Source organism: Microchirus variegatus (genome assembly GCF_963457635.1).
Source record: "Microchirus variegatus genome assembly, chromosome: 22".
Lineage (NCBI taxonomy): Eukaryota > Metazoa > Chordata > Actinopteri > Pleuronectiformes > Soleidae > Microchirus > Microchirus variegatus.
Genome location: NC_139823.1, coordinates 10,730,414 through 10,752,352, shown reverse-complemented (window position 1 = coordinate 10,752,352; position 21,939 = coordinate 10,730,414). Strand labels below are relative to the sequence as shown.

Sequence of the window (21,939 nt, the reverse complement as noted above, 5' to 3'; positions counted from 1 at the left end):
TTTTGATGTGATCTGGTTGGAGGGCGGAGAAAAACGGGAAACAACTGTTTATGGTTTCATTCAATTTGGGAAAAAACAAACAACTAGCACAGAATATACCACATAAAAGACCCATTTGGATAGGATTAGTTTTGTAGTAAGGTTGAGAGATGTTTACTTTTATAATTTTTGTTTAAAAAAAAAAAAATCAGTGATAAATACATGAACTTATGAATTAAATCCCATCCAAAAACATGCTGAGATATAATCTACACTCTTAGAAATAAGGGTTCCAAAAGGGTCCTTCTACAAGGGCTGAGGTTCTACCTGGAACCATTTGCTTCTGAAAAACCCTTTCTTTGGGAAAGGGTTTTTCAAGGGTTCTTGGTAACACTAATGGTTCCAGTAAGAACCATTTAAAACCCCTTTCCTGAATAAAGGGTTTAAAAAGGGTTCTTGGTGGAACCCTCCAAAAAGGGTTCTCCTATGAGGACAAGCCGAAGAACCTTATGGTTCTACTTAGCACTTTTATTTCTAAGAGTATGACCATGACATGACATGACAATACTTACTGTGCAATTTGTTCTATAAGCAACAGAGGAAAAAGACATGTCTTAATAAGTGTGGCACAGAATCTTTGTTACTCTTATGGTTTGACATTTTTATAACCGTGTGTTACCGTGTAGCCAGTCCAGCCCTTCCTGCAGCCCCTCTCCTTTGATGGCATTGCTCGCACTGGAAAAAAAACAAAAAAACAAGACAAGATGTCAAGGAGTTAAATCTCCCTCTGGCACAAACTCACTTTCTCATGACTTTTCTTGGATCCTGGCTGTTCAAAGCTGTCTAGCTCTTAATCTGCCTTCCATCTGTCTAATGGGTAAACAGGGTGGAAAATGCTTGTTTATAAAACAGTCTGACACGTTTGACTTATGCAAGAAACAAGGAAAACATGAGGACAAAAGCAGTAAATACACATGTTCTCATGTCTGAGTCTATTCTGCTAAACAGACCCATGACGGGAAGTAATCAGAGCGTAAATGATATGTACTTCCTGTTAATCTGTTAACCTGAAAGCACAGAAAGTTGTGGATGGAAGGTGACGGAGAGCTTAACCGAGTTTAGTCATTTAAGTCACAAGTCTACTTCCTTCATAGGTGCCCTAATACTTTCTGGAACAAACATGGGTTTGGACTTAGATCTTACGAAGGTGAATGTCATTCAGTAACGTGGCCGCGTGACTGGGGGATTGTACACAGTGTGCATGAGAAATGAAGACCTTAACACTGGAGAAGTTTTACCAGATGTGCCACGGTTTGTCTTCGATGCTCTCCAAACACAACATCTGCGAGACCTTGACAGAAGACATGGCGTCCTGCAGATCCGTCTTGTTGGCAAAGAGCAACAGCGGCATCTTTCTGCTGCGTATATCTGGTTAATGAGGCAAACGCGTAAGACGAGATAAGAATACAGTTCTGTGTCAGGGCGGCTGCTTTTCATGGTCATGTCTGTAATGTTTGTTTTATAGCACTGCTGTATTATTGAGTCACAACAAAGGACTTGATACGAGTGATTAGTTCATTGTCTTTGACTGGAGCTGCACTAATGAGCTGAGGAGCAACTTCCTCTACAAGTGACAAGCAAAGACAAAAATACACCATACCTCTCACATGGGAGGGGGGTAAAAATGTAATTAGAATATATTGTGATTTTTGGGAGATCATTGTCTCCTCAGAACATATACTGTATAGCTAAAAGCAGCATTTATCTGCAATCCAGTTTTATAAAAAAATACCTTTTTCAGTGTCACTTGATGAACGTTAAAGCTTCTATTCATCTTAACCCACTCTTTTTTACGAAAGCTAAATGTAGCTGTTAACTTAAAGAGGATTTTGGACAAGGATTCATTTGTTTTATATTAATCCAACATACTGTAAACCAGGGGTCTCAAACTCAAATGACCTCGGGGCCACTGAGTGTCAGTAAGGAGCCAGTGAAGTAAAAAAAAAAAAAAAAAAGGCTAACTTTTTGAGAAAAAGACATGGAAATAATAATATTTATGATGATATTTCACATAATTTCACATTAAAAGTGACTTCTTTGATATGGAACGAATAAAGTTGACAATATAAACGTATTTATGACATAGTAAACATAGGAACATAGTAATAAAAACATACAGAAATAAATTGCTTATTATTTTCTTAACCAATTAATGTGTCGATTATTTTCTTGATTAATCGATTAATCGTTTGGTCCGTAAAATGTCAGAAAAATGTTGAAAAACCTTGATCGGTGTTTGTCAAACCTGGAAATGTTATGTTTTGTCCACAAACCTAAATGATTGAGTTTTAATGATTTCTTTGTTTTGTGGAGCAAAGAATTGAAGAAAATATTCACATTTAAGAAGTTAAAACAATCAGAAATCTTGTTCTAAACTCATAAGTTGATATTAATTGCCGGGCCAGATGCAATTGATTTGGGGGCCGCCAATTTGAGACCCCTGCTGTAAATCATGGTAATCAGTATCTATTGTAAACAGCTTGAATACACTGTATATTCATAAGTAGACGGAGTACAGGTATGTTGTACCTTGGTGGTTGAGAAGAGTATCCAGTTCCTCTTTGGCCACGACCATTCTCAGTTTGTCACCGCTGTCGATGACAAATATGATGGCATGACCATCTCTGAGGAGGACAAGAGCAAACAAGATCAAGAAAAACAGACACAGACTCGTACGCTTCAATACATGATGAGCAGCGGGCATATTATGGGATTCATACTTGTAGTAATGCTCCCACAGGTTTCTGTATCGGCTCTGTCCGGACATATCAAACACGGTGAAGGACATGCTGCGTGCAGAGGACAATAGCGTAGAGATCAGCACATACTCGTGGCTACGTTCGCCGTTGTTTCTTTAACTTTTCGTTCGAGTTCTACCTTGAACACTTGAACTTTTCAATGTTGAAGCCAATCGTCGGGACGATGTCTTGCGCCTGTCCCTGCATGCGCACGTGCAAACACAAATACAAACACACAAAAACAGAGAAGTGATGGCAAAATATGTCAACGAGGAAATAATACAAGGTGAGTGCAACATGGGCTTTACCTGACTAACATGTTTCCACTCTTCTGACAATGGGCCTAAATGATTGGAACGCTGTGAACGATTGCGGTGAAATAAAGGGAGATTTCCTTTACTGAGGCGTTCTCACAGAAAAGATCTCAAACGGTCATTGTATCAGAGCAGATTTATGGGTACTCACATGGCTGGGCGACACACAAAAGCCTCTTAGTTCTACTATTATGTTCCCTTAAAACATTAAAATGCACTGACAATGACTCCCAGTATCCCCCATGTGCTTACATTAGCTGGTTTCAGCTGGTTGATGATGGTGGTTTTGCCGCTGTTGTCCAGTCCCAAACACAAAACATTGACCTCTTTCTTCTTCAGGCCGAGCCAGCCCGACAGTTTATCCAGCAGCCCCATTAGACTCAAATTAAAAAAAAAAAAAAATATTAACACATCACCCCATAGGTGGTATGATTACCGGGTGATTAAGTTAACTACATTTGTAAAAGCAAATAATGACAATAAACATCGTGGTAAATAGTGAGCACCGAGGACGTGTCGGAAAACTGAGAAGACGCCTGTGCATCTCAGCTGGTGGCAGATAATCCTATTAGGATGAATTAGGCTTTGTGATGCACGTGGTCACCTGATCACGGAGAACGGTGCTTCCCAGGTTGTCTCGATCCTCATGCATTTGATTTATTGCTCTAAAGTACATCAGCACAACAGCAGCAGCAGCGCAACTTCCTTCTGCCTCTGCCGATCTGTTGTGTCAGTCTGTGTGAACTGCAGATTAAATTATAATCCATCTGTAACAGAGTATTTTAGCAAATGACGACAAGTTAAAAAAAAACGACGTGCACATATTGCAAATACACATATGGTAGAGTAAGAAATGCCAACATAATTGGACCTTTTTTCGCCCGGTTTGACAGGTCACAGTAGGAAAAGCACAGGTGTGAAACCGTTTCATGAATTATGACTGAGTTCCATTTCGCTCAATTTCAGCTAAACAGATGCTGCTTCGCTGTCACGTTGTCCTGAATGACTTAAAACTGCTAATAAAGTCAAGGAAGTCAGAGTAAAAATCGAAATGATCGGGTTTTCCTTCAAGAAAGTGACATCTAAGTAAACATTTGCATAATCCTGTTAAGAATTTGGACTTTGGTGTCAATGGTCCAATAGCTCCATCTTTTGGTTATCAGTCATGTGATAAATAATATGTCATTTTATTAAAAGGTCACTATATATTTACTATAAGCATGCTATTGTGCACATTTTAAACCTTCAGTGTGTAGAATTTAGTTTCATTAATACAACAAAACATCTTTTCGGTATATACACCCACCAACACACATCCAACTTCACCAGTAAATTTTTACATTCTGCACATTGAATATAACTTTTTTTTTGTAAATAGAAGAACGATCTCATGTAGAACTGCGAATGAAATGCTGCAAACATACTGTATAATATTTCATCTGCTGTGAATAAACACCGTTTTGGTTGCCGCCGCTTAATTATTCCAGAGATGAGATTAAAACGAGCAGTCAACCACCAGAACTGTTCATCTTTATTTGCAAATAAACAATCGCTGTAACTGCCTCTTACAGTGTGCAAGATCTACGACATCTCTTTGGAAATAATAGAAAAATAAAATACAAGAATTAGAATAATAAGTATACTTGTACTTTGTACAAAAGAACGTTCTAACATTGCTCAGCAGTAGAACATGCTAAACAAACAGTATCTGATATTCTCAATAATCTGTAGAGTGGGGGGGTGGTGACCGTGGAGTGTCCAAATATGTCCATGTGTTTGGATGTGTTCGTGCACCTTTCCTCCTCCTCCTCCTCCTCTTCCTCCTGATGGCCAGGACGCGTAGCCGCGCTGTGACCCCCCAAATGCACAGTTCCCGTTTGCCTTTGATGTTAATCACTGTGCCACCACTCATCATATTTATATATTAAAAAAAAAAACAACATAGCTGTACGGCGGCGACTGCACTCAGCCGATATGGATAACAACTCAAAGTAATGGCTAGGTCCTTTGACTGCACTCAAACTTGGGAGCTACTCTATAAAGTGTTATCTGTATAGTGAATTGTAAGGCATTCAATGTGTGTACACGTCAGTTTGTGTGTGTGTGTGTGTTGATCGCTGCTGATGTTGGAGAATGACACATAAAGGAGTTTGCTGTTAATGCTCATTTCATTTCTGCCTTCCTGAAAGTCACTGAATATCTGCGTGTGCGCTGATCAGGAGTCAGCTACATCTGCTTCCTGTCCACCACTGACTCACACAATGAAGAAAATAAATGAAGAAAATAAATAAATAAAATAAATAAAAAATTCCAACGGCAAATAATCTGAATATGTGACATCATCTATCGCAGTTTTCACTCTACTCTACGCTTATGTACACCGATACGACACACGCCAGCTTTTCACGACGTACAATGTAAGCGCAAGACTGTAGTAGACGCCTGTCTGTGTGTCCACCTGGAACTAGCTACAGTGTACACCCGACATCCTAACGCAACTTTATCCCAGAAGTACAAACTTGATTGGCGTATGTTCAGACACAAAGAAATTATGAACGTGTACTCCCATAGAGTGGTCCTATCGCACATATATGTGAGTTATGGAAGTCTACTTACATACATTAACTTGTTTTTATGGTCAAAAACCTTTTACTTGCTGTAAATGAGCCGATAGAAATCTCTCCTCACTGAAGCTCTCATCAGTTGCGCTGTTTCAAGCCTGAAATCTCACCCTGAGAAGACGGACTGTGTTGTGATTGGCCAGCCAGCTTAGAGCTTTCCCAACTGTCTTGTGATTGGTCAATACCTGGAAGTGACATAATTAGCACACTTGCTCTCAGAAGCGCAGCTCCCCCTTCTGGAACGGTGGATGCACTGCTACTCATTATCAAAACATTGTTATAACAATGTTTAAAAATAGCTTCGTCACAACTCCCCGCTGCAGTCCCTTTTACGACTTTGACCCGGAGTCGGACACAGAGTCAGAAGACACTTTCGCAAGTGAAACACCTCCACAACGGACGTTCTTCTTCTTCTTCTGCGGTTCAATGTATGCAACCCGGATGTGCCCGGACTAGTGCTCGGAGCAGGAGGATCCGGAAAAATGCTGTTTACGTAACCGGACCTGGTTTTTTCCGAGATCTCACTGAGCCCGAGATTACAATACAACACAGCGTTTTCTCAACTGTTTGTTTCGAAACTTCAGGGCTTCATAAACGAGGTAATGGCGCAGATACACACCAAAAAAAAAAAAACAGCGTTAATTGGTACTTCCTTTCTATGGGAGCTTTAAGTTTCCAAACGACACCTCCCGTCTATTCATTATCTAAGATCTGTGACTTTCAGGCAAAATGGATAACATTCACAAAAAGAGTACAAAATAACAATAATAGCTCTGTGAAAGACTCGTTTTCATCTGAAGGCAACGAAGCTGGTTCTGCAAGCGGAGCACGTGACGGTAAAATGGTTGTTTGTGTGTTTGTGTGTGTGTGTGAGCCTCATGGTCATGTCATTGCACAAGTCTCCATCTCTCTCTCTGAGATGCTGAGGTGACTGCATAACACCGTATTGCTGACTTGGATAAAAATCTTCAATAAATAAAAAAAAAAAAAAACATTATAAATAGGATCCAGATTTACTAGGGCTTTCACATACAGGACTGCACATATATAGATATTAGGTTATGATAATAATTATCGATTAATTGTCTATACACTTTTAAACATTCAAGAAATCTCCGAACACCTTGCTCCTTCCTTCAAGTATTAGCGTAAAAGAGTTTCTCTGGCGGGGGGGCGGGAGGAAAACGAAAAGCAAATCATAAAGAATACCTTCATGATGAATTCATAAATAGAAATATTTAGGATACGTGTTTTTTTTTTTTTTTTCAAAAGACAAAAATGTTTCGATTGCACACCTGATAGCAGCTACATGAGCACATTACTCGGAGCAAGAGAAGAAAGAAAAAAAGTCAAAATATTCAGTAGATTATGTTTGTTAATCTACATCTCTAGATATTGTCGTCGCCCCCCAAACAGACACACAAATACTGCTGCTGCAACAAGGCATTATTACATTCCTCTAAGTGAGGGTCTGGGCCAGTCTGTAAAGTCTGACTGACACACTAGAACCAGGCGATCTGGGAAACGGGTGTAATCGTAAAAAAAAGAAGAAGGAAAGAAAAAAAGAATAGTTACTACTGGATGTGAGGGAGACCACGGGGCAAGTCTGCTGTGCTAGTCTGTCCAGTGAGTCTCTGGCACAGGCTGTAGACCATCTGTCCTGTGGTCTAAACTTCACTTCTGTCTGCTCCGTCTAGGTTCGTGTCCCAGGTCGTCCGGAAGGGCGTCCTCATACATGGAAACCCTTCTCCTGTTCGTGCAGTAGCTGAAGGCGAAGTGTCTGTAAGCTGCTGATGATCCGCCGCTGGTGGCCGATCAACTCCACGCCGATACTCCTCACATCTCTAGGGCGAGAGGTGACACACAAACGCACAACAAAAAAAGCACACACAAGACTTTCACTATACTTGGGAGAACATTTTCTTTTGTGATGCTTCGTGGAGAACACCTGGCTCAGAATATATGTAGATGTATACATACATATATACATATACATATACATATACATATACATATACATATATATGTGTATGTATATATACATATATATGTATATATATATATACATATATATGTATATATACATATATATGTGTATATGTATATTATACATATACACATATATACATACACATATATATGTATACATACATATACATATATACATATACATGTATACATATATGTACATATACATATATACACATATAAATGTATATATACATATACACACATATATATACATATACACATATATATACATATACATATACACATATATATATATATACACATACACATATATATATATATATACACATACACATATATATATATACACATATATATACATATACACACATATATATACACATATATACATATACACACATATATACATATACACACATATACACACATATATATACATATACACACATATATATACATATACACACATATATACATATACACACATATATATACATATACACACATATATATACGTATACACACATATATATACGTATATATATGTGTATATATATATATATATATATATATATGTATATATATATATATGTATATATATACATATACACATATATATACACATATATATACACATATACACATATATATACAGCATTATTTTGTACAGCCAGAACCCACACAGAACTGATCAAGTGATGTCAATAGATTAAGTAATTAACTGGGGCACTTCACTGTTTAAATCATATACTTCAGGGTGTTTTCCTTCATTCCACTCTCAATTTATCCATGTTTGGGACGAGCAGCAGGAGTGTACTTATGCACCTCAAGTGGAATATACTCTAAGTACATTTCGGGTTAATTATCTCACCCTGGAACACATAAGCATGCTGGCCCTAACCATGAATATCAGCTAATATACAGAAAAATGGTGGAAAAAGATGTCTGGACTTTCAACCTCGCATTGTGTCTGGTTCCAAAAACCCATAATCAACCTCAACAGCAGGCAAAATATGGCTTTATTTTGGTTTCCATGCCATTTAATAATAATAATAATAATAATGATTATGTTTACTCACTCAATACTCATCCGGGCCACAGAATCCAGCGTGCTGTAGCCCGCTGCCATGAAATTGCTGTTGTACTGACTCATCTTGATGGAGTCCAGCCAGTCGCTGACAGAGATAAACATCGGGAAGTCCATTTCCTCCCCTGGAGACTCTGGTAGACTGATACAAATAACAATAACTACAACAATAAAACGAACTGTTAAAGTCATATTGCATGTATAGTTGAAAATAGTGCAACACAATGCTTTGATGGTGGGAGTAAAAGTGTGTACATCAGTTCTCTTAACTACTTAAAGCCATCCTATATGTATCTTTATAGTCCTAATATTATTTCTATGAGTTTCTTTCTTATTTTATCTCTATAGGGTTACTGTAACTGACAAATTTGCCCCTTGGGGATAAATAAAGCATATTATTTTAGCTTATTGTCCTGCTCAGAATTTTAAGTAAGATTCTTTTTTGAGGGCCACTCATGCTCAAATGATCCGACACAGCTTTTACGATGTAATACTAGACTGAATTGACAGAAACAATCCTCACGGATGTACCTCTGAATGTCCTCCACCAGTGGCAGCAGGCTGCTGGGGTTACGGATCAGTTTGTCCAAGAAGGAAACCACATCGGTGAATTTGGGCCGATGATTCCTCTCCTTCTGCCAGCAGTGCAGCATCAGCTGGTGCAGCGCCACGGGGCAGCCCATCGGCGCAGGCAGCCGGTAGCCCTCCTCGATGGACAGGATCACCTGGAGAAACCAAGTTGGATGTGACGTGAAGGCTGAAGCCTGACTGTGGAAGTCGGTAGCTGTTTGTAAGAATCTAAACGGTTTTCTTGTGGTCAGTTTAAAAAAAAGCAATTTCTATCCAAACTTGATTAGTATAGCCAGGGCTGATGGTGCCAATCCCAGCTGACACAGTGTGGCAAATGTGGGGTAAACAAAAGGACAGGTCACCAGTCCATCTCAGAGCCAAATAGAGACAAACAACCATTCACTCTCACACACAACTACGTTCAATTTAGAGCAGGGGTGTCAAACTCAATGTATATGAGTTTGACATGGCGATGTAGAGTCGCTTAAAATTACAACACAATAGACATTCATCACGATAGTTCACAGAATTTCAAAGTAAAAGTGTTTGTTTGGCACGTTTATGATGTAAAAATAAATCTCAATTATTAAACAAATGTAAAATTGAGTCAATAATAACATTGACAACTGTAATTTAAACATCGAACAAGAGTGAACTATTATAAGAAAAAAAAAGAAAAAAAAAAAGTGTAATATTCTGTCATTATTCTTTATTTAAACACCTCTATGTCAGCTGTTTGACACCTCTGATTTAGAGTGTCCAATTTGCCTAATCCCCAAATCTGCATGTTTTTGGACTGTGGCAGGAAACTGGAAAAACACGGAAGAAAACCCACACACACACACGGTGTGAACATGCATGAAAAAGCCTTTGTTCCGACCGGGTCGCGAACCCGGGTGTTCTTGCTGCAAAGGCAAGAGTTACAGCCAACTGTAATACTGTAGGAAAAACAATGATTCCACAGAATCTGGGTTTGCATATAACGTCTGAGAATAATTCACAGTGCATCACCAAATTACTGTGAGTAAATATGGTGACATTTTTTAGCATAATCCATGTCTGTATTTAACATAATATTTATATTTGAGCTGCGGTGTCATCTCCTTTTTAAGCATCACTGTGAGGCTGTAAACAACAAGTGTAATACGCTACAAACAGAAGAACGACAATAAGATCCATGAATATACGATTATAGCTCTAATGAATAAAATAAATCAAAGCAGGAAGGGGGAAAAATCACACTGAATTCTTTTTACATGTTTTTATTATCCCCAACCACAGCCTCCTCTTTGGGTCCTGTGAATTGAAAAAAAAAAGTTGAAGAACTTCCTCTACAACTTCCTGTTCAAACCTGGTTCAGACTATCAATCAGTTTCAAAACGCACATTATGGGAGCTGTAATGGGAAGATACGTGTATGTTTGAAGGGTGCAGGAGTAAGTGGCTGACAAGGATTAAAGAAAAAAAAAAAAAAAAGAGTTAGGCTGGTTTTGCAGCTTGGCCCCAGCCCTTTGCCTTGGAAAGAACATCTAAACAATCCCCAAATCCTCCCCAGACCCTGGGACCTTAGTGGCTGTGTATGTGTGTGTGTGTGTGTGTGTGTGTGTGTACATGTAGAGATGAGTCTGTGTAAGGGGTTGAAGGGATTACAGTGGAGCTTTCACACTCAGCAGAGAGAGGGATGAATCTGATTCCTCCATGGCCCTTCCAATCCCTGACCACAGCTCACGGATCAGCGGGTTGCTCAGCCACAGTCAATCCGCGGCTTTAAACCCCCCCCCCCCCCCCCTCTGCTGGACCCGAGTCCTCTGAACCTCTGACCTTTCCTGCTCTTCTCTGCTCGCTCTCGCTGAGCTTTTTCGTCCTTTTGGTGAATTCTCTGTTCTCGGTTTTTGATGTTAGAAAACCATCGGGGTAAGAGTTGTAATGTAATAAAAACGTAAATAAAGGAAGCCTGAAGCGTCCCTTCAAAGCTGGAGTTAAAACCCCATCAGTCCACTTATGTGTCAACTACATATCGAGTCATAAAGTGTCACACAGACAGAAAAATCAACAGTAAGTAAAGCATTTCTCTCAATGACAGTGCTTCACAAAGCCGCCCCGCAGTAAATTACATCTACCTTCATTTATGTTCAAAAGAGAAAGTGGAATATGATCGAGCCCAAATTTATTTTGCCCAAATTAGATGTATTTGTCTCCAGTGAGAAAAACAGCTTGTGATATTCTTAGACTAAACATAAAAGTTAACTATTCAAAGAAAAAAACAAATCTTGATTGAGATATTTTCCGCAGGAACTGAATATCTAAGTGTGACAAAATACGTCTGAGTTAATGGACTGAATGTGATGGAAAATAAGAAAAAAAATAGACTCATTAAAACTTAACGGCGCCATATGTAAGAATGTGGCCAAAAACGGTTACTACATTCAAATTCAAAACACAGAGGTCATTTGGGTTTCGTTTTCTGACGTAACTGGCAACCCGTGGTTGCTTGGTAGCTGAGACTCAACTGACTGCAATGATTGGTAGACGGCGGTAGGTGGCGCCATTTCAAAACATAAACATGATTTACAGTCTGCAAAAATATTTTTTTTAATGCAAATATTGTGGCTGTACTGTTGTTGTTGTTGAGTTCAGTTTGTTATGTGAACATTATTCCTGAGTCTCTGTGACATATTAGACTTTATGGTCAGTTGCTTTAGATTTATTACATAATGCACCTTTAACTCACATCAATTTCAGCTACGTCTCCTGTCAAAACTTTGTGAGATCATGATACTCACATCCTGATTGGACATCTCCCAATATGGACGTTCCCCGTATGACATCACTTCCCACATGACAATGCCATAACTCCACGCGTCGCTGGCCGAGGAGAACTTCCTGTATGAGATGGCCTCAGGCGCCGTCCATCGGATTGGAATCTTACCGCCCTGTATGAACACAAACAATATGTAAAATAAAGACACATCGACTGTGTTTTCATTCAAAAACTGAACAAATAAGACATGACCACATTAAGGTCAAGATTTCAATGCTTTTTCACTTCTGAAAGACTTTTTAAACATTAATGTGGAAACCTTCGAGCGGTTTAATAATCACGTGTACCGTCGTGGTGTAAGCAGCCTCCGGGTCGTCCTCCAGCACCCGGGACAAGCCGAAGTCTGACACTTTACACACCAGGTTGCTGTTGACCAGGATGTTTCGCGCCGCCAGGTCTCGGTGAACGTAGCCGATGTCCGACAAGTACTTCATACCCGAGGCGATGCCGCGCAGCATTCCCACCAACTGGATGACGGTGAAGTGACCGTCGTGTTGCTGGAGAGGATGATACAGAGGAAACTGTGGATAAGGTACTGTGGGTGCAGCCAGGGAGAAAAAGAGTCTGAGAATCACCTGGCAACTAATCTCAAAGTTGTGAAGTGACAGAGCGATCTTGCTTTGTGCCTGCGAGGCTGTTAAATGAACTGCTAAACAACATGATGTAGTGTTGTTTTTGCAGGAGCAAAGGGCAAAGGCATCCATGTGTTATGCTTTTGTCTTTGTATATCAGTGGTTTTCGTGTGTTCGTTTCCCACAAAAATACCCCCCCCCCCCCAACCTTCAGGAAGCCAGGAACACTCTTTGATCGTTTCCGGACTCACCCTCAGAAATGAGTCCAGCGATCCGTTTTCGACGTACTCCACCACAATCATCACAGGTCTGCCTGTAAACACACACACACACACAGAAAACACAGGAAGCACTCGCACGTTTATTTCTTCAATCGTTTTTTTTGTGTTATCTGTAGACAACAGGCCACAATGAAGCGTGACAAAGAACACATTAGAAACTAAACAGAACGGGAACACAGGTAAACCAAATGCTTAAGAAGTCCGTTCCAGATCTGAGGTCATTGCAGTATTTTAGACCAAAAGTTCAGATCACTGTTATTGTGTTAACAAAGGCTGTAAAACTAAAGGGTTATTGTTCTCTCTGTGGGCCTGTGGAGAGACCGATGCTTTCAAATATATCATGTGATCAACACATCAGGACATGATCTACTTGTCCTACAGTTTATTGAAGTAAATATCAAAGGCATTATTACAAGAGTGGACGATTCAGTACAGTTTCATGTTATTCAGAGCAGGGAAAATGTTCTTTGGTTTTCACCATCATTTACATATGCATATATATACATATATATGCATCCCTGTCTCTTCTTTTTTTTGCATTACTGTATACACATTTAGTTTATAATTTCATATATTTATATTCTGATTTTATACCTTACGGAAGAGTATTAGGACTGCATGTAAAAAGAAAAGGAAAACAGCATGAATTCTGACACTAAAGTCAGAATTCTGAGATTAAAGAAAGTCTCAGAATTCATGGTGTTTTGTTTTTGTTCTTTCATTTTTTTTTCCAATTTCTTCTTTCAACTCTTTAACTCTTCTGTAATGCCATCATATGTTTATTTATGGTTGTAATTTTGCATATTTTTTGTGTTCTATTCCAGTGTTTCCCAACCCTGGTCCTCAGGGAACACTGCCCTGCCATGTTTTAGATGTTGCCCTGCTCCAAAAACACCTGATTCAAATAATAATTGGTCAGCAGAACTTTTGTCATTTGTTTTTCAAATAATTAAATGTTTCAATTTCTGTTACAGAAAAAAAATAAATATATATATATATTTTTTATTAACTAAATTTAAAAATATAGATAAATTTTTGTCAATTCTTTTCAAAAATGTAATGTTTCATCTGAATCAGGTGTTTTTGGAGCAGGGCAACATCTAAAACATGGCAGGGCAGTGTTCCCTGATGACCAGGGTTGGGGAAACACTGTTCTTTTCTTTTCCTCTTGTCTATCTTTTAGCACAGTATATTCTTACGTTCTTTGCCTGATGTCTATTGCTGCTGTAACGATTTCCCAGTCTGCGATCGATAAAGTCCATCCATCCATCTTACTATACATCCATCTATACATAATACTGTACATAAGAACAGCAACTCTTAAGTGGAAGAAAGCAGTAGAACGTGTGTTAAATATAACTGCCAGTGTCAGACATAAAGAAGCAGAGAAATAAAACAGAGTGAGCTGTGGAAACAGCAGTAGATTGATACGTCAAATGAATCTAAAGATTTCCTGCTTTCTCTCTCCGTCTTGAACTGTTCAACGTGTGACCTGTTGTGCGTTCATCGTCGACACAACAGCATTGATTACGAGCAGATGTAAGACTGTTTTACAGCTGGGACGCAGCGTTCCAGGGCTGATGTGCTGGTGAGCAGTAAACTGCTGTGAACAGCTGGAAAGATAAATAAAAGAGTTGCAGCAGTGAAGTAAGACTTTAAATTCCAGCTACTTCTTCTTTTTTTTTTTTTTACCACTCAAATGGGAACGTGTCAAATCAATAAAAAGGTGTAGTGGCGCAATATCTGTACAAAATGCGTGTAATGTGAAAGCGTATTCATCTGAATGGACGCAGAGTTTTTCCTTGTTTCTCATTACGAGAGCACTCGCAATGGCTCTTTATGGAGTTAAAGCATTCGATTACAATTTCATGGGCTTGTGCAACTCCATAAAAATATAGGGCCGAGCGACATTACTGTCCTTGCTCTACATCGCCGCAGTGTTTGATACAAACACTAACCTAAATGACATCTGTCAGCCTTGTAGATGTTATGGGAAAATCTTCTTAGCAGAGAGACCATCCATATAACCATCCATCCATCATCTACCGCTTTATCCTCCACCAGAGGGTCGCGGGGGGTGCTGTGCCTATCTTAGCTCAGCTGACATAGGGTGATAGGCGGGGTACAACACACACTCTCACACCTACGGTCAATTTAGAGTGACCAATTCACCTAATTCACCCAAATCTGCATGTTTTTGGACTGTGGGAGGCAGCCGGAGAAAACCCAAGCAGAACATGCAAACTCCTTGCAGAAAGGCCCTTGTTCCAACCAGAGCTCAAACCCAGGGAACCCAGGTCTTCTTGCTGCAAAGGCGAGAGCGCTAACCACTAACCACTACACCAACCGTGGGCCCCACAATGACAAAATGGCTACAGCAGACACAGAAAAGCCAGTGTTTACAGTGGCCATATTTAATGTTCATCCATGTTTATGTCTGTGCTAAAGCAAGATGGAAAAACCCAACATAAAAAAAAAACTACTTGGACCTTATTGGTTCAGCCTCATTAAAAACGAAAAACATACCGTGTTTAAACGCTTTAGATCGAGCAGATATGTCACCTTTGTGTTGCGTTTCTAAGCACAGTTTTCAGAACAAAGCGTTTACTTTTCCTCATAATCAGCACCCCGAGGCACCGAAGGTTACTAATAACGCTGAGAAAAAATGCACAAATGGGAATTCTCTGTTTCAAGTACTCTGTTCCTTTCATTTTTAAAAGGAGGGGGCGACTGTAAGGATGGGCTTGCAAATACACATTTTCCGTGTACGTACGATAAAGAAAGACTATTTTCTGAAGCTTTTTTGTGAGGATGCCGACGCACAACATTAACACAATCTTAATATAAACAGACCTAAGAGGCAAACTTGAATATTAAGGGTATCACATATGTAACCGTTAGTGCTCCAGATCAGTGCCGCAGGTGCACCCTTGGTCAATTAGCACAGGAATAACACGCAACTCCTTATATGGACATCCTGGGGATGTGTGTTTCTAAGTCATATCTTCAGGCTTTACAAAAAAAGCATTTGTTCATCTTCTTATGTGTCGCTCATTTAACTCATAATTGTGCGAAAGTCACAAAATATACAGATCTTCTTTTATTTGTGTTCATAAAAACGAACCAGGTGAACTTTGAACTTTGACCTATTTCCAAAGTAGTAGTTTTTGCTCAGGTGTGCTTATATAGTTTTAAAGAAAATCTTATACGGTGCTGTATCTCTACATAATCATAATAGAAAATCTTTTTCATCAGATTGCCTATAGGATGTGCTGGAAAATAATAGAATATAAGACATTATACTGCATACATTTTAACACGGTAATGGGGAGAAAAAAAAGCAGCCTAAATGCTCTGCGTTCTAAGGGTTATGACCCAACCACGTCAATATTATTTTTTAAACCACCAAAACTTCTACCATTATATCCTTAAGCTCACAGATGCCGTCTCTGCACACGAAACCCAGCAGGGATAGACGGGGAAATTATTTGATCAAGCTTGGCGTTCCTGTGCTAATTAGCAAGGCCTGGGAAACAATATGCAGTGCCGCGCCTGAACAATAACAAACGCACCTGTTTACCACAGTCTAATGTGTCACCTGTTTTTTTTTTTTTTTTTGGGTGCAGGTATGGCAGTCAGTCACAGCACAATACTTCCCATAATTAGTCTCTGAAGAAACAACAACAGATGGAGAGAAGCGGAAGACGGAGGCAGTGAGAGAAAGACAAACTGACAGGTAGACATGTATACTGTGAGTTTATGCATATACCTATATATGGTGTGTCACACTGACAAGCTGAGGTGGCTGCTGCTTGTGTGATTCAGACTATAATATAGTCTGTATATGTATAGTGTATTTGTGTGTGTGTGTACACTATGGGAAAGATATAATAACTTCCTTTCTTATAAACACAGATAAGTTCAAACCCCGGTAATCCAAGTTTTCTCTAATTGAACAACCTAGATTCAACCATTTGACAACGTTTTCCATGTTTGTGATGTAAAATATTTAGAAAAAGAGACACTGTTCCATATTCAAATGTTGGTATTTTAGTATGTTAATTACAAAAAGATGACACAATAAGGCCAGCACTTGAGTAGAGTGCGACCACGTCGCGCTAAAAACCAACATTATAAACATAATACCGATAATTGTTTGAATTGGTTCAGCCAGAGAGTCTTTTATTCTTCTTTAGTTGCTATAAAGGTGGAAAATTATTAATCTATTAGTGGGAAATATCAACAATAAACAATAAAAAAAAACCTCTTTATCCACCGAATCCTTGTCAGTGGGGTCAGAGCGCGTGAGGTGTCCCCTAAATGCACAAGGGGGACAGTTTGAAAGTCTCCAGGAGACACATTTATATTCACAGTGATGTCTTAGTTTATATGCCCCCTGTAAAAAAAAAAAAAATCAACCATATGTTGCACCAGGTGAGCCCCGTAAAACAGAGCTAATTAACTTCACACACACACACACACGTGCAAAAACACTGTGTATAAAGTGTTAAAATTAACTATACCCTCACAAATTCTTTTGTTATAGTAGTAACACGAAATGTAGAGTTTTTTTTATGTACTACAATATATTAATATACAAGTATATAAGTAATAGATATTTTACCATTCAAATAACTACATTTCATTTCAGATAATGCTGTCATTAGTTGTTATTTGTGTATTGAGTATTTTGATAGAAAATATGTCAATAACACAATACTCTATTGTCTAGCGTCGGGTATCAGTAGCAACAGGGACATATAAGTTTATTTCAACCTACTCCTTTTTGGACACCGTTTTCTTACTCGCGCACAGGCTTTATATCTTTGTTACACCATTTAATTAATGTTAATTCATTCATAATGACAAGTCAAAAATGCTGAAGGCTGGCTTTGAATGACCAGCGCAGTTAAAACAAGTTAATTCCATGTGGCAAAACTGGTCAAAACATCACCCATCATAATCTGAACTTCCCGCTGTGAAGCCTTCAGGTTTGTGATTTGGCCACCAGGCACCTACTGGATGACAGCAGCTGTCAATCACGCTGGTGTCCACTCATACAGTATGAGCTGGCCATTATTATTATCTATTCCGTCCATTTCCCTGTAAAAAGGTACAATAATACAACATTGACATCCTCCTTCTCAGGAAAATGTTTACTAAGGTTATAAATCAAGTTCAAATTCACCACAAATTAAAAAAAAGTCTCACAAAATCCCACAAACCATTGGTCCCTCTTACTTTTGGTGACGACGCCCTCCAACCTGATGATGTTGGGGTGGTCAAACTGGCCCATGATTGACGCCTCGCGCAGGAAGTCCCGCCTCTGCCGCTCCACGTAGCCTCCTTTCAGCGTCTTTATCGCCACGGAGATCTCCTTCTTTGCAGGCGTTCTCAGGCGACCGCTGCACACCTCGCCAAACTCACCTACACACACACACACACACACACACAAACACACGCTCAACACCATCATATCATGTGGCAGCACAGTGTGCCACCTGGGGGCAGTGTTGCAATTCTAGTCAGGATCCCTTCAACATAGCATAATAAAATTCTCTCTTCCCCCAATCTAAAAAAACCCCCACAGAATCTATTCTTACACCTTCTTTTGTTCTTTTAAGCCATTATAGGTTTAATATTCCTGCAGTCAGAGCAGAGAAAATGACAGTGAGACGCAAGGAAATGAAAAAAAAAAAAAAAGGGCACCCTCTTTAGTGTGTATAATGAGGCAGAGGGAGTTCACAGCATATATATGTGTGTGTAATGAAATCAGATAATCTCGTTCGGCACATTTAACGTTATTGTTGAAATGATTCTTTTCTGCCCATAATAGGAGACCAGCGTGAACGAGAGGGAAACAAATGTGTTGTTTACCAGCTCCGATCACCCTCTCGATGCGGATCCTGCACGGGTCGATCTCCTTGGTGAACTCGTGGACAGCCTGAGTGGGGTCCTCGTACGTGTCAGGGTCTACGTAGGTCTTTATTCCTGGGATGGGGACTGTGGACATAGAAAGAGAATAAGACAGAGACAATGTGACTACAGTGTTTTTTTGTATACGTCTAGGGCAGGGGTGTCAAACTCATTTTCACTGAGGGCCACATCAGCATAATGGTTACCCTCAAAGGGTGTCATACAGAATAACTGTAACTAAATGTCACCAAATATAATGTAAAATAAAGGTAACTACTCTGTAACATATTGCTAAATAACTTTCTGTATTTATTACTTATTCAATTTCACTTGTCGCATGATGCATATACAATGATACACTGCGATGTAGTGGCGGTGCCGTCACTTTGCGGGTAACACGATCGCAATGCATTGTGGGAAATGTAGTTTATGGTCAACGCACACCTTAAAGCAGCATAGACCTATTTTAACACAGATTTTTTAAGACCAATTAATCACTCGCGGGCCACATAAAATGACTCGGCGGGCCACATCTGGCCCCCGGGCCTTGAGTTTGACACATGTGGTCTAGGGTGTAAGGCAGGGGTGTCAAACTCATTTTAGTTCAGTAGTACAATAATAGCATAATAACCTATAAACAGCAAGAACCCCTCATTTTTCCCTTTGTTGTACTAAACATATTATGAACAACCTGACATTTCCTGAGAAAAACAAGCGCAATGTCAACAATATTATGCTGAGGGAAGGGAAATGCAGCTCACCTCAGATGACTATTTCATAATTCACACTCTATAATTTACTCTAATAACATATTATTTTCGGGTGAAACACACAAACGTGAGGCTGCACTGTAAGCTTCTGTTCTTCTCAACCTTTCAACATTCACACTTCACCGGTCTCATCCCGTTTAGACGCTGGCTAAAAATATCAAGGTATAGGAACCCGGGAGTCAAACAATGAACCAGTTACCAAAGTGCGTCAACAGCACGGGACGCGGCTCGCGCACACCGGCGCCTCCGTGTTGTGAGTGTGCAGAAAAGTCACTTTCCACAAGATCAATTTCTACTTTAAATCCTTAAATAATTAATCACGCGAACACCAAAAAATGCCTACACTGCACGGTCCATGCAAGTTAGATTTTGCATTCTGCCAAAAATACGTTCTATTTTTGCATTCATCATTAGCAGTGACGTCGCAGGACATCGAATAACACACACGAGAGCGATTCGATCACACTGTAGACAAAATGTCTAAGACTAAAGGGATGTAGAGACACAATTCTCCGCTGAAATTGATCATGAGAAATTAGACGAGTCACCCTGTCCGCCGCTCAATATCTTCTCTCTTGCCCGAAAGAGCAGACAGGGATTGGTTTTTTTTTACACCTGTAACTTGTTTTTCCCGTCCTTTGTGTCAGTATCAGAGAGCTTGATTACTTGATCGAGGCAGGACTGAAGGGTCGTTTGGTAAAAAAAAGTTGTGTTGTTCTTTTTTCTTTCGGGACCAATACCTTTCCCCCCCTCCAAAAAAAAAGAAAACAACAACCATCACCTGCTGAACCCAGAGGAATCTGTTCTCTCCTCATGGTGAGTGTTGAACACAACACTCAGTGCTCCTCTGCCAAAAGGTGTGGGTTGCATTGAACCATGTGGCAGCTTGTTAGCTACTTTAAAATCTAATTTATTATGTGATCCAACCTTAGCCTCTCTGTGTCTGACTCAAAGCAGTTTTCTTCTTTGTCCTCTGCCTTTTTTTTTTTACCCGTTTGCCTTCACGCTCATCCTCTTTCTTTTTACTTTCTGCTTTTGCAATTTGTATTTCAGTCTTCATAGTTTTGTCCTCAGTGTGCTCAGTTAAGTGGCACCGTTTGTCTGATTTGACATTGAATAAAACGTTGCACGCATGCAAAGGTGCACAGATGCAAACTAGAGAAAGCAAAACTTCTGCCAAGGCCAGTTTCTCACTGTCAACACCTATTTTTGTCAAGTTTAAAAAAAAAAAAAAAAAAAAAAAAAAAAAAAAAAAAAAAAAAAATGTAATCATCTCTTCACTGAATTATTACCCACATCCCGAGAAAATTTGATCAAAATCAGTCGTTTACTTTTTGAGTTACGCTGCTCAAAGGCAGACAGATCGATCAATAAACGCGACCGAAAACACGTCCTTCTTTGACGGAGGTAACAGCAAATTAATGACGACTGAGCTCCGTCTCGTTTCTTCATTTTCAGGCTGCCTACACTGTCCTGAATAATTGAACCAAAGGAGTCATCATTAATGTTATCAGACAACGCTGTGTGTGTTTTGATTTGTCTGATATCTCTGGGCACCAGGCAAACGCTGAGTTAAAACAGGAGAGTAATCAGACTTACCAAGTCCATTCTGATAATCGGTCCTCCTTTTCTCCTCCGAGGTAATCTTGGCCTTAAAGTACCACTGACACCTGAAAAACAAACAGTTTGAATGAAACCGAGAGGGGAATGGGGGAAAAAAATGGTGTGGTAATATTGTTTTTGCTGGATATGTGCTCGGAATTGGAGTCTCTGTGTATTTGTTTGTGTGTGTTCTTGTATGTGACCATATTTGTGAGGACCAAAATGTCTATACACCATTATAGCAGAGGTGGAAAGAGTACTGAGATAGTCTACTCAAGTAAAAGTACCACTATTTGAGTACTAGTCTAAAAATGTACTCAAGCTAAAGTAAGTAAAAAAAAAGTAGCTTGTTTAAAATTTACTCAACTTTTAACAAAGTTTTGGTTCTTTGGACACATTTCACATTAAGTGCTGACAAAAGGGTTATAATTGGGTTTAGTTTAGGATTAGGGTAAGGTTTAGGGTTAGGGCTAACATAATACAAACACTGTGTAACCTTATTAAGCACAACGCTAATCAAATACGCCTTGTAAAGAGATCCCAGCGTGGCTGACAGTCGCAAAACTGCTAGCCACGCTAATGCTAATCGTAGCCTCGCTAGCTTACCTTTGGAAACA

General features: G+C 39.4%; 2 protein-coding genes across 3 annotated transcripts in view; both read right to left on the bottom strand.

Moving 5' to 3' along the window:
* Nucleotides 1–547: 547 nt before the first annotated feature.
* LOC310943000 (ADP-ribosylation factor-like protein 6) lies at nucleotides 548–3,466 on the bottom strand (the record flags this gene model as incomplete). The annotated part of the gene is made up of 8 exons (XM_083908474.1): nucleotides 548–564; nucleotides 659–714; nucleotides 1,278–1,407; nucleotides 2,569–2,663; nucleotides 2,760–2,828; nucleotides 2,917–2,978; nucleotides 3,086–3,136; nucleotides 3,344–3,466. The coding sequence occupies 8 exons, from the start codon at nucleotides 3,464–3,466 to the stop codon at nucleotides 548–550; spliced, it is 603 nt and encodes a 200-aa protein (XP_083764600.1).
* A 3,975-nt stretch (nucleotides 3,467–7,441) lies between these two features.
* Nucleotides 7,442–21,939, bottom strand: part of LOC310943050 (ephrin type-A receptor 6-like) — a gene marked incomplete at both ends in the record, with an annotated part of 165,300 nt that continues 150,802 nt past the window's right edge. The window contains 9 exons of one of the 2 annotated variants that reach the window (XM_083908546.1): nucleotides 7,442–7,556; nucleotides 8,784–8,933; nucleotides 9,323–9,516; nucleotides 12,144–12,293; nucleotides 12,469–12,678; nucleotides 13,005–13,066; nucleotides 18,246–18,461; nucleotides 18,912–19,037; nucleotides 21,320–21,390. In XM_083908546.1, the coding sequence (XP_083764672.1) occupies nucleotides 7,442–7,556; nucleotides 8,784–8,933; nucleotides 9,323–9,516; nucleotides 12,144–12,293; nucleotides 12,469–12,678; nucleotides 13,005–13,066; nucleotides 18,246–18,461; nucleotides 18,912–19,037; nucleotides 21,320–21,390 (1,294 nt within the window). The remainder of the gene's footprint in view (nucleotides 7,557–8,783; nucleotides 8,934–9,322; nucleotides 9,517–12,143; nucleotides 12,294–12,468; nucleotides 12,679–13,004; nucleotides 13,067–18,245; nucleotides 18,462–18,911; nucleotides 19,038–21,319; nucleotides 21,391–21,939) is intronic. The other variant, XM_083908547.1, reaches the window with a different exon arrangement.